Source organism: Orcinus orca, chromosome 16 (assembly GCF_937001465.1).
Source record: "Orcinus orca chromosome 16, mOrcOrc1.1, whole genome shotgun sequence".
NCBI lineage: Eukaryota > Metazoa > Chordata > Mammalia > Artiodactyla > Delphinidae > Orcinus > Orcinus orca.
The window spans coordinates 4,777,369-4,789,968 of record NC_064574.1 but is presented as its reverse complement, the minus strand read 5'-3'; the positions used below and the strand labels follow the sequence as shown (position 1 = coordinate 4,789,968).

Genomic DNA, 12,600 nt, shown 5'->3' with positions numbered 1-12,600 from the left:
CAGCATCACGTTTCCAGGGCTCGTCCATGATGTAGCCTGTATAAATACGTCATTCCTTTTTATGGCTAAATGACCTCTCATTGTACAGATAGACTGCAATTTGTTTATCCAGTCATCAGTTGATGGACATCTGGGTTGTTTCCACCTTTTGGCTCTGTTGCATTGTGCAGTTATCAACATTTATGTACACGTTTTTATTTGAATACCTATTTTCAATTCTTTTGGGTGTATACATAGATGCAGAATTTCTGGGTCATGTGGTAGTTCTGTGTTTAACTTTTTCAGGAACAGCCAAACTGTTTTCCACAGTGGCTGCATCATTTTACATTCTCACTAGCAGTGGTTAAGTGTTCAAACTTCTCCATATCCTTACCAACATTGGTTATTTTCAGTTTATTATTACTATGCTAGTTGATGTGAAGTCATACTGTGGTTTTGATTTACATTTCCTAATGACTAATAATACTGAACATCTTTACATGTGTTTTTGGCCTTTGTATATCTGCCTTGGAGAAATGTCTATTCAAGTCCTTTGCTCATTTTTAAATTGAGTTGCTTGTCTATTTGTTATTGAGTTAGAAGCGTTCTTTATATATTCTGGATTTATCATGTATACAATTTGCAAATATTTTCTCCCATTTTGTGAGTTGTCTTTTCACTTTCTTGATAGTGTCCTTTGATGCACAAAAGTTAGTTTTTATTTTGAAGAAGTCCAATTTATCTTTTTCTTTTAATTGATTTTGCTTTTGGTGTCATATCTAAGAATCCAATGTCAAATCCGAGGTCATGATTTACCCCGATGTTTTCTTCTAAGAATTTTGTAGTTTTAGCTCTTACATTTAGGTTTTTGATCAATTTTGAGTCAATTTTTGTATGTGGTGTGAGGTAGGGATTCAACTTCATTCTTTTGCATGTGAATATTCAGTTGTAGTAACTTTGTTTTTCATATAATTTATCGAATTGTAAGTCTATATAATTTAACTTTTAATTATGGCCACATTTAACAACTAGCTTGCAAAATTTCTGAAAAGTTAACAATCAGCTCTTGTGAGCCAGTGTGAGCTGGTATGAGCTGCCATGACTTCTACCTTTCCCTGATTGAACAGTCTTGCTGCTAAGGCTGGAATTTGGATTTGTTTTTCTTGAGGAGCTAAGCTGGGGATTGGTTGAAGTGGAACTCAACCAATGGAGCTCCTGGGAGATGGGCACCTGAGGGTGTAGGGTCTGGAGGCCCCCCAATTCTGTAGCCATGGGCCTGTTTACATTTTCTCATTGCATCTGGCTTTCCCTCCCACAGTTGGAAGAGCATGGCTGGGTCTCTCTTGCTCCCTTGCCTAGCATTTGCCCAGCTGTTACCCCTGGCTGAGAGGGAACCAGCTGTGTCTCTGTTGGGTTTGGAGGGGCTCTGGAAGCCCCACCTTTGAGCAGAGACCCAAGCCTGATCTTGAAGCTAAAGAAGTGCTTTTTTCCTGCTGGGGTGGCCAGATAAAATACAGGATGCTCAGTTACATTTTTTTAAATTTTATTTATTTATTTATTTATGGCTGCATTGGGTCTTCGTTGCTGCACGTGGGCTTTCTCTAGTTGTGGCAACTGGGGGCTACTCTTCATTGCTTTGCATGGGTTTCTCATTGCAGCAGCTTCTCTTGTTGCAGAGCACAGGCTCTAGGTGCACGGGCCTCAGTAGTTGTAGCATGTGGGCTCAGTAGTTGTGGCTCGTGGGCTCTAGAGCACAGGCTCAGTAGTTGTGGCTCGTGGGCTCTAGAGCACAGGCTCAGTAGTTGTGGCGCACGGGCTTAGTTGCTCTGTGCATATGGGATCTTCCTGGACCAGGGATTGAACCTGTGTCCCCTGCATTGGCAGGCAGATTCTTAACCACTGTGCCACCAGGGAAGTCCCCTCAGTTACATTTTGATTCCAGGTAAATAATGCATAATTTTCTAGTGTAAGCAAGACCCATACAAGAATTGGGACATACATATACTAAAGAAGTATACAGGGCTTCCCTGGTGGCGCAGTGGTTGAGAGTCCGCCTGCCGATGCAGGGGACACGGGTTCGTGCCCCAGTCCGGGAAGATCCCACATGCCGCGGAGCGGCTGGGCCCGTGAGCCATGGCCGCTGAGCCTGCGCGTCCGGAGCCTGTGCTCCGCAACGGGAGAGGCCACAACAGTGAGAGGCCCGTGTATCGCTAAAAAAAAAAAAAAAAAAAAAAAAGTATGCATTGTTTATCTGAAATTCAAATTTATCTAGGAATCTTGTGTTTTCATTTGCTCAATCTAGTAAGTGTCCCCTCAGGTCAGTTTTCTTCCTTATTGTCCTAATCCAGTAGCGGAGACTCAGAACTCCAGAGTGGGAAGGGCCCTAGGGAGGTGCCCATTTTACAGACCTGGAAACTGAGTCCCATCTGAGGAAAGGGACTTGCCCCAGCTCAGAGGATCACTGTGGACTTTGAGGACCTTGCTGAGCTACACGATTTTTCTTTTTCATGAAGTCAGCACATTTTCTGAGTGTCTCCTCTGCACAGGGCACTGTGCTGTGTGTTGGGAGACAATGGTGACAAGCCTGCCATGTACCCGTGTGCAGGGGACGAATCAAGAATTCCCTTTGAGAAGCAGCCGCACAGCACAGGGAGATCAGCTCGGGGCTTTGTGGCCGCCTGGAGGGGTGGGGTGGGGAGGGAGGGAGGGAGGGAGACGCAAGCGGGAAGAGAGATGGGAACATGTGTGTATGTGTAACTGATTCACTTTGTTATAGAGCAGAAACTAACACACCATTGTAAAGCAATTATACTCCAATAAAGATGTAAAAAAAAAAAGATAACTCCCCCCTCCAAAAAAGGATTCCCTTTGAAATATTACTCAGCCATAAAAAGGAACGAAACTGAGTTATTTGTAGTGAGGTGGATGGACCTAGAGTCTGTCATGCAGAGTGAAGTAAGTCAGAAAGAAAAACAAATACTGTATGCTAACACGTATATATGGAATCTAAAAAAAAACGGTACTGATGAACTTAGTGGCAGGGCAGGAATAAAGACGCAGATGTAGAGAACGGACTTGAGGACACGGTTGGAGGGGGAAGGGGAAGCTGGGAAGAAGTGACAGAGTGGCACGGACATATATACGCCACCAAATGTAAAATGGATGGCTAGTGGGAAGCTGCTGCATAGCGCAGGGAGATCAGCTCAGTGTTTTGTGATGACCTAGAGGGGTGGGATAGGGAGGGTGGGAGGGAGGCTCAAGAGGGAGGGGATATGATGACATATGTAAACATAGAGCTGATTCACTTTGTTGTACAGCAAACATTGTAAAGCAATTATACTCCCATAAAGATGTAAAAAAAAAAAAAAAAAGAGAATTCCCTTTGGGCATATTAAATGAGATAGGATTGAGACAGACCCAGGTCTGAACCTGCTTTGCCACATGTTAGCTGCATGACGAGTCACTTCCACTCTCTGAGCCTCAGTTTCCCCTTTCCTTATATGGGGATAGGGGTATTTTTCTTGGGGGATTGTTGTGGCTTCAGTGGAGGTGACGAAATGCCTGATGGGGGGTAGGGAAGAGTTTACTGTATGATGAGAGAAGAGAGTTACCCATAGTAAAGCTCAGTTGTTGCTCACAGGTTGCCCGGCATCCTGGGCCACCCAGACGATGTGGGATGGAGGTGCCGGAAGTCACCTGCCCTGCCTTGCCTGCCAGGGACCAGCCAGCTCCTGCTTCTGGCCCCCCAGGGGCCCCAGGTGGGCAGGCCTCGCCTCACCTGACCCTGGGCCCCATCATCCTGCCCCCAGAGCAGGGCCTGGCCCCCACCCTGTTCCTGAAGGCCTTGCCCATCCCACTGTACCACACAGTGCCTCCAGGGGGCCTCCAGCCACGTGCCCCCCTCGTGTCAGGCAGCGTGGACGGGGGCAGCGTGCCCTTCATTCTCAGCCCCCTGCTGCAGCCTGAAGGGCCCGGTCCCACCCAGGTGGGGAAGCCAGCGGCCCCAGCGCTCACCGTGAACTTCGTGGGTGCTCTGCCCATCCTGTCACCGGGCCTGGGGCCCATGCTGGGCAGCCCCTGCAAGGTGCGCAACGCCGGCAAGTACCTGTGCCCGCACTGTGGCCGGGACTGCCTGAAGCCCAGCGTTTTGGAGAAGCACATCCGCTCCCACACGGGGGAGAGGCCCTTCCCGTGCGCCACCTGCGGCATCGCCTTTAAGACCCAGAGCAACTTGTACAAGCACAGACGGACCCAGACACACCTCAACAACTCCAGGCTGTCCTTGGAGTCGGACGGCGGGGGAGGCAGCCTCCCGGAGGAGGGGGACAAGGCCGGAGTGCCTTCCGGGACCCACGGGGCACGATCAGAGAGACCCCTTTCTCCGGGTGCCCAGTCTGCTGGGCACTGCCTGCTGCCCAGGGCGCATCTGTCCCCGGTTGCCAAGAGCCTGGACCTGAAGATGGACGCTGTTGCCTGTCCAGGGTCCACGTTCGATGTCAGGGAGGCCCCTGGAGACTCTGCCCCCGGGCTCCCACTGGCCAGCTCGCAGCCGAGGAGGAAGCTGCCGGAGCAGCGGTCCCCGACGGCCAGCAGGCCGGGCTCCGTGCTGCAGCAGCAGCAGGTGGAGAAGCCCGGGGATGCCAAGCCCTCGGAGGGTCGGCTGCGGAAGTGCGAGAGCACCGACTCGGGCTACCTGTCCCGCTCGGACAGCGCAGAGCAGCCACCGGCCGCCGGCAGCCCCCTGCACAGCCTGTCGGAGCACAGCGCCGAGTCCGAGGGCGAGGGAGGCCCGGGGCCCGGGCGCGCGGAGCGGGCGGCCGGCCTGGAGCTGGAAAAGAGGCGGCTGGAGGAGCGCATCGCCAGGCTCATCTCTCACAACCAGGCCGTGGTGGACGACCCCCAGCTGGCCCACGTGCGGCCCCGCAAGACGGTCCTGTCCAAGCAGGGCAGCATCGACCTGCCCATGCCCTACACCTACAAGGACTCCTTCCACTTCGACCTGCGGCCACCGGAGCCCAGGAGGACGCCTGCCGCCCTCCGCGCCGCGCGCTCCACCTGCGCGCCCCCAGACAGGGCGCGGCCCCTCTTCTTCCACTCGGTCCCCACGCAGCTCTCCACCGGCACCGAATGTGTGCCTGTCACCAGGAGCAACTCGCTGCCCTTCGTCGAGGGCACGGGGACGTGGCCGGAGCTGCCGGACCCCCGGGACGCCTGGTCCCGGAGGCAGAAGCCTCTGAGCCCCAGGCCTGCCCCCGCCCGATTGGCCGATGTCCCTGGCAGTCACCCCCGGGCCCTGGTCAGACAGGCTGCGGTGGAGGACCTGCAGTGTCCCCCGACGGGAGACGCCTCGGCCCCGGCGGAGGACCCGGATGGAAAGAGACCGGCTGCGGGGGAGGGACAGGCCGGCCAGGGCCAGGCGGCTGGTAAGCAACGCGGCCAGAGGAGGCTGAAGATGTTCTCCCAGGAGAAGTGGCAGGTGTACGGGAAGGACACGTTCAAGAGCATCTACCAGAAAACGAAAGCTGGCCACCACGGAGGCAAGAAGGCTAGGGAGGTCACAGCGGGCGGCGGGGTCGAGCTGGAGTGTCTTCTCCAGCAGGATGCAGGGGGTGGCGGACGTGCAGCCCCCTCCCAGGATGGGAGGAGGCCCCCGGGCCCCGAGGACACTGCCGCGGAGGCCAGGCCAGCGCCTTGCGCAAGCCCACCGGCCTGTGAGGGCCTCTTGGTGACTGAGCCCCCCAAGCAGAGGGAGACAGTGGCCAGAGCCGGAGGCAGGGACCAGCCCCGTGTGAACAGGGCTGCCTCACGCCCTGCCCTCAGCTGCAGAGGACCCCTCTGCTTGGGCAGCAAGAGCCCTCTGCTTCCCCCAAACGGGAGGCTGGAGCTGGGGTGTCAGCCGCTCCCAGCACCCAGTCCTCCCAAAGGAGGTGACTTAGAGGCTCCCAGGCAGGGTCTGCCGGACCCCAAGCTGGAAGGTGGCACCCGGGGTGGCGGAGGGGACGCCAAGGAGACCTGTCAGCAGGCCCACGTGGTCCCGAGCCGGCCGGGAGGGAGCTCCGGGGAACCCCAGCCCACAGAGGTCAAGCTCCCCTCGGAGAGGAAGAAGCTGAAGGTGGAGGCGCTAAGCTGCCAGGAGCCCCCGGGAGCAGGAGGAGAGACCCCGGGGGGCCCCATGCACGCTGCCTCCCCGCCCCCTCAGAACCAGGACAGTGACCCCGGGGAAAAGCCAGGGGGGCTGCCTGGAGGCGGCGACTGCACAGCGAGGGGCAGGGCTGGGACCCTGAGGTGGGCAGGGCCTCGGGACACAGAGCCTCGATTGCGTGCTACAGCTGCAGTCCCCGGGTGTCCCTCCCAGCTGGCCTTGCAGCCTCGGGCCCCCGGCGTCCTCGCTGCCCCAGTGGACATGGCCTTCCCCCCACAGTACCTCCTCAGGTTACCCCAGGGAGAGACCCGTCGCCCGTCGCCCATCCCCCAGAAGCCGGACCAAGGCCGGGGCCTTCTCTGCAGGAGAGGGGGACCTGAGGAACGGGCATCCTTTATGGAGTCAGGGCTGGAGGCCCCCCTGCTTCCCAGCCCAACCTCAGGCCAGGCCCCTGGTGGAGCAGACAGCTTCGGGGAGGACCCCAGCTGGTCCACGCCGTGTGACAGGAGAAAGGGGGTGCAGGGAGAGGAGAAAGGAGGCTTGGACACTGGCACCCCAGCAGCTGGGGTCCCCAGGGGGGCAGTCTCCTTCCCGTCCACGCCAACGTGTGACTCTTGGAGGAGTGGGACCCATGACACCCAACAAGCCTGCAGCAGCAGCACTTGGGCGCGAGCCAGGCCCTCTGGGGGCGTCCTCCATCCCTGGGAATCCACTGGGGAGCTGGGGGGGCCTCTCGAGAGTGCCCCGTGGGGCCCTTCTTCAGGGCCACTAGCGGGGCTCAGTGCCGGTTGCTCCCGCCAGCCCGGCCCCTCGCTCTCGGCCCTCCCACCCCCGGGCTGGCCTGAGTTGGCCTCGTGTGCGCCCGCGGAGACCCCCGGGAGCTGCAGGGCCCAGGGGCCTTTCCCCTCGCTGAGGGCTGAGCCCCGGCTCACATGGTGTTGCCTGAGCCGCAGCCTCCCTCTGCCGCTGGAGCAGAAGGAAAAGGACACTTCCGTGCACCTGGCGCTGCATTTCCCTGCTGGCAGTCTCCCGGGTGAGGGTCCTGACGCCCAGCCAGCGAGCAAAGCAGTGTCTGGAAGATGGAGCAGGATAAGCCCTGGAGGAGGAGGGCAGACGCAGACACTGAAGGTAACACCCAGCTTTGTCCCAGGGCCCTGGGGGCTGAGGGAGGATGCTTGGCAGCCAGGACTTATAGCGATGGAGAGAAAGTATGAAGCCATCCTGGGTAGCATCTGCTGTCCATTTTAACATCTTCTCAGCCTGCTCCCAAGGGAGAGAAAAAAGGCGCAACATGTAAAATAAAACGAAAGAACATCATGAGAAAAGGTTTCGAAGGACAGAATGACTGTACCCAAGACTCCGGGTGAGATTTTTCATAGCTAGACATAAACCTTAATGCTGAGTTTCCTGGTAGCAGAGGCAAACAGTAAAAATGAAACGCTGGTCAGGAGAGCTTATAAATCAGAAACCCTTTTTGAGAGATAGACTCCAAACAAAAACTCTTAAAAGGAGATAGTTATCATACCAGGGACTCCAGAGAAAATAGCTGCTATGGTCAGATTTAACTTACCCCTGAGTTTCCTGGAAGCAGTGGCAAAAGGGGAAAGGAGCTGGGTGCTCTAGAGAGTTCTCACTGGTCATTAAATTTATAGTCCCATCTTTTTTTTGTGGGGGGGGAGGGCCGTGCCTCGCGGCATATGGGATCTTATTTCCCGACCAGGACTCAAACCTGCACCCCCTGCATTGGAAGCGCAGAGTCTTAACCGCTGGACCGCCAGGGAAGTCCCTGTAGTCCCATCTTGAGAGTGACTCCATGCATCTGGATTGTATAATTGAGGGTGTTGTCCTGCTCTGGGATGTCCTGGGCCAGGGTGACTGGAGAGGATCCTGCAGCCTCAGTTTTAACTTAATCATGTGGAACAACAGGGTCTGTGTCCCAGAGCTTGAAGGCTGTTCTCATGGTAACACTGCCTTTATCCCGAGAGTGGGGGGTTAAGAAAGAGTGTGCTGGGCCTGAGAGAGGGTGAATGCAAGGCCCAGCTTAGCCTCCTTCCTCCACAAGGCCATCAGGTACTGGGTGTGGGCATTCCTGGAGGCGGGAAAGGAGCCGGCCACGGTGTTCCCTAGACCTCCAGTTATCACCAAAGGTCTGGGCTTTTTCTTCTGTGGATCCAGCCCAGGCAGGATTCCAGAAGGTTCCGCCCAGCAATGCTCAGACCATTTGGCAATGCAGCATTTCGATGCCCGATTTCCCCAGACAGGCATCCTGTCTGCAGAGAGAGAACCCTTCTGTGTTGTTCCCACCGTGAGGGCTGTGAGCAATATGACGCCTGCGTGCCTGGTATTTTCAGCTCTCCGACCCAACAGCCCCAGGGATGCCATCCCAGGAGTGGATGTCTGAGCCGGAACGGAAGAAAGGATGGCCTCGTAGGAGGGCAAAGATGCCTCGTGGGAGCAGCAAGCAGAAACAGCTGAGGAGCCGCTCCAAAAGGTAGGGTGTGTGGCCACCTCTGTCATTTCCCCGTGTGCCCACAGTGTCAGGAGCTGCAAACTGCGATTTCAGTAAACCCCCGAGGAAAACTTCACAAGGGATTCAAAAGGCATCTCTGCGTTCCAGGGAGAGAGAGACAGAGTCCTGTATAGGAACTGGGGTCTAGAGTTTCATGGTTAAAGGACTCAGTGTGTTTCCCCATCAGCCTACCGGCTATGTGTTTTTCAGTGGTGCCTTTTTTAAGGCCAGGCGTCCAGCAAATATTCGAAATAACTGAGTTGAAAACACATCCATCCAGTTTAAGTCCTGAAGAGAGAGCATGTTAATTATTTACAGCTTTTATTGCTTTTTTAATTATGCAAGTGATGCATGTCCTTTGCAGAAAAATTAGAAAATACAGATGAGTGAGGAGACGACAATAAAACATCCTAGTGATCTCACCACTCGGAGACAATCATGTTTAGGTGTATGCCCTTCTAGACTTTTCTCCGTGATCTGTGCACGTACATAATCTCCTGACTGCAAATGCGGGCTGGGGGGCAGATGGATTTTAAAACCCCTCTTTCATCGCGTCATTCTGATCGTCTCGCTCCTTTGCTCAAAACCCCTCAGGTTGCCCACTGCGTACCCTCCTCCCTCCAACACCCCGCCCCCCCCCCCCCCCCGCCCCGCAAAGCTTTTAGGTCCCATTTTCCCATGGTCGCCCCCCTCCCTCTCAGTGTGATGTCAGATGGTCCCAGCCCTCGCCTATTCTCTATTTGACACTCCGAACCCAGATCCCCAAGGCTCTCCTGCACCTGCAATCTCCCGTTCCTAGAATGCCTGGCCTTCTCCTATTGTCAGTGTTTGGTCCAGACATAGGTATTTGTCGAGAGGCCACATGAATTCCTAATGCTTGCCTACAGCTGCTCAGGCTCTCACTGGCCAGAGATGACATACCCTCTTCTGAGGCCCCTGCACCCGCTTTCACTTGTCTGCCAGGACCACGTTTCCAGGGCTGGCATCGCTGAGGGCTTGCTGTGTGCCAGGCACAGCATTTTTCTCTCGAGGAAACTGAGACACACAGAGAAGTCAGGCAACTTCCCCAAGGACCCGGATCTGAACCAGCAAACCTTACTCCAGAGCCCAAGTGCTAAACAGCAGCTTGCCCCAATGCTCCCAGCCCGTAGTGGACGTGAGAGTCACCTAGGGTTTTCTGGAGGTTTCCTGTGATGCTGGGTCAAATTCAGTGGGTCTGGGACGGGGCCTGAGATTCTGTATCTCTAACATGCTTCCCAGTGACGCTGAGGATGCTGGTCCAGTGAGCTAGCTTGGAGAGCAATGCTTTACATCACCCAGACCACATCCCGGGAGCTCAGGGATACTGGCACGTGGCTTTGCTCCCACAAAGCACTAAACTACATCTGAGTGACAGCTGGCAAGCCTGAAGTCTCCAGGCCTCAGTCAGAGTCCCGGGAGATGTGGGGAGGGGGACAGAGGTGGGGTGCCTCATCTACAGTTCCCAACACTGGAACTTGACTGTTTCAACAGACATTCGTTGTGTACCTGCTAGGTGCCAGGTGTCTACATGTGGAGGCCGTTGGGGAAACATTCCCAAATAAGGCTGATGGTCCCAGGCTGGTCCTCCGAGAGGCCTGGAGATGTCTCTCCAGGATGCCTTGCAAACCCATCAGCAGCCCCGGGGCCAAACAGCCCATGTAGGAATCTTATTTGGCCGCAACATTGTTGAAAGTTTTGATGCTTAGTATCCAAATAATAAATATCAGGAGATTTCACATATAAACCTGGATTTTGGCTTCTCTTAAAATATCTGAAGCTCTGAAGACATTGGGCCTGCCTTCTTGCAGGGCAGCGGCTGGCTGGGGCTTAGCAGCAGCTATGCCTGTGGACGGTGCCTGTGCTCTGCAGCCTGCCTCAGTCCCCACTTGTCCCTAGTGTCCTTTTTTCCCATTTTTTTTTTTTTTTAGTTTTTTTTAAAAAATTGAAGTGTAGTTGATTAACAATATTGTGTTAGTTTCAGGTGTACAACACAGAGATTCATTATACACACACACATTCTTTTTCAGACTCTTTTCCCTTATAGGTTATTACAAAATATTGAGTATGGTTCCCTGTGCTCTACAGTAGGTCCTTGTTTATCTATTTTATATATGGTAGTATGTATCTACTAATCCCAAACTCCTAATTTATCCCTCCTCCCACCACCCCCCTTTCCCCTTTGGTAACCATACGTTTGTTTTCTATGTGTGTGAGTCTGTTTCTGAGATAAGTTCATTTGTGTCATGTTTTAGTTTCCACCTATAAGTGCTATCGTATGGTATTTGTCTTTCTCTGTCTGACTTACTTCACTTAGCATGATAATCTCTAGGTCCATCCAGGTTGCTGCAAATGGCATTATTTCATTCTTTTTTATGGCTGAGTAGTATTCCGTTGTATTTATGTACCAAAACTTCATCCATTCATCTGTTGATGGACGTTTAGGTTGTTTCCGTGTTTTGGCTATTGTGAATAGTGCTGCTGTGAACAAAGGGGTGCGTGTATCTTTTCGAATTATGGTTTTGTCTGGACATATGCCCAGGAATGGGATTGCTGGGTCATATGGCAGCTCTATTTTTATTTTTTGGGGAAGACTCCATACTGTTTTCCATAGTGGCTGCACCCGTGTATATTCCCATCAACAGTGTAGGAGGGTTCCCTTTTCTCCACACCCTCTCCCGCATTTATTATTTGTAGATTTTTTTTTTTTTGATGATGGCTATTCTGACCGGTATGAGGTGATACCTCACTGCAGCTTTGATTTGCATTTCTCTAATAATTAGCGATGTTGAGCATTGTTTCATGTGCCTTTTGGCCACCTGTACGTCTTCTTTGGAGAAGTGTCTATTTAGATCTTCTGCCCATTTTTTTGATTGGGTTGTTTGCTTTTTTGGTGTTGAGCTGTAGGAGCTGTTTGTATGTTTTGGAGATTAATCTCTTGTTGGCTGCATCATTTGCAAATATTTTCTCACCGCCTGTAGGTTGTTCCCTAGTGTCTTACGTTTAGTCATGTAGTCTGCCTGGCCCCCATAGGCATGCGTGTTTGCAAATCTTCATCTTAACATCCGGTTTTGTGGGAGCCAAAACTCTGCCTCCCAGTCAGTGAGCTTCTCAGCAAGAGGCTGCAGGTGAAAAAGTGAGGGGGCAGAGGGACCCCAGCGTGCAAACAGGAGAGGTCAGAACCCAGGCTCGACAGCTCTGTCCTGGAGCCTCCAACTGGGTGCACTGGGGATGACGCTCTTGAAGTTTTTACATTCACCAAACTTTGACTGGTCGACCGTGATTCCTTCATCATTCGTGCCTTTATTGGCTCATGATCGTCCTTTGAGTCATTCTAACCTCAGGACCTTTGCACTTGCTGATCTATTTACCTCCACCTGCACACACCACCTCTGGCTCCTCATGGGGCTGGCTCCCCCTCATCTCAGCAAAGACGTTGGTATTGTGGCAGAGACTCACCTGACCCCTGTACCTCAGTGGTTCCCCCCTTTTTTTCTCCATCCCATCGTCTTGTTTTATTTCCTTCATAGGTTGTTGGTAGAATTCATTTTCTTGAGGCATGGAATTGATGGCAGCTTGCTGCTTAAAAGCCAACAGTGGAGGGCTTCCCTGGTGGCGCAGTGGTTGAGAGTCCGCCTGCCGATGCAGGGGACGCGGGTTCGTGACCCGGTCTGGGAAGATCCCACATGCCGCAGAGCGGCTGGGCCCGTGAGCCATGGCCGCTGAGCCTGTGTGTCCGGAGCCTGTGCTCCGCAACGGGAGAGGCCACAACAGTGAGAGGCCCGCGTACCGCAAAAAAAAAAAAAAAAAAAAAAATATATATATATATATATATATACACATATATATATCACTGTTAAGAGAAAAGATATATATCTCACACTGAATTTATCATCCTTCAGTTTGATTTTTAAACTCCCTATTGTGTTTTTGAAGATCTCGCCATGTTTGG

The 12,600-nt window shown here is 53.3% G+C and overlaps 1 protein-coding gene across 5 annotated transcripts in view; it reads left to right on the top strand.

The window, feature by feature from the left end:
- Positions 1–12,600, top strand: part of ZNF831 (zinc finger protein 831) — a 171,154-nt gene that overhangs the window by 27,636 nt on the left and 130,918 nt on the right. For 4 of the 5 annotated variants that reach the window (XR_004478389.1, XM_033410258.2, XM_033410257.2 and 1 more), the window contains exons 2-3: positions 3,620–7,249; positions 8,473–8,612. Coding sequence is in view for 3 of the 5 variants with exons in the window: in XM_033410258.2 (XP_033266149.2) it covers positions 3,656–7,249; positions 8,473–8,612 (3,734 nt within the window). In the remaining 2 variants the exon portion in view is untranslated. Of the gene's footprint in view, positions 1–3,619; positions 7,250–8,378; positions 8,613–12,600 lie in introns of all 5 variants that reach the window. The other variant, XR_004478390.2, reaches the window with a different exon arrangement.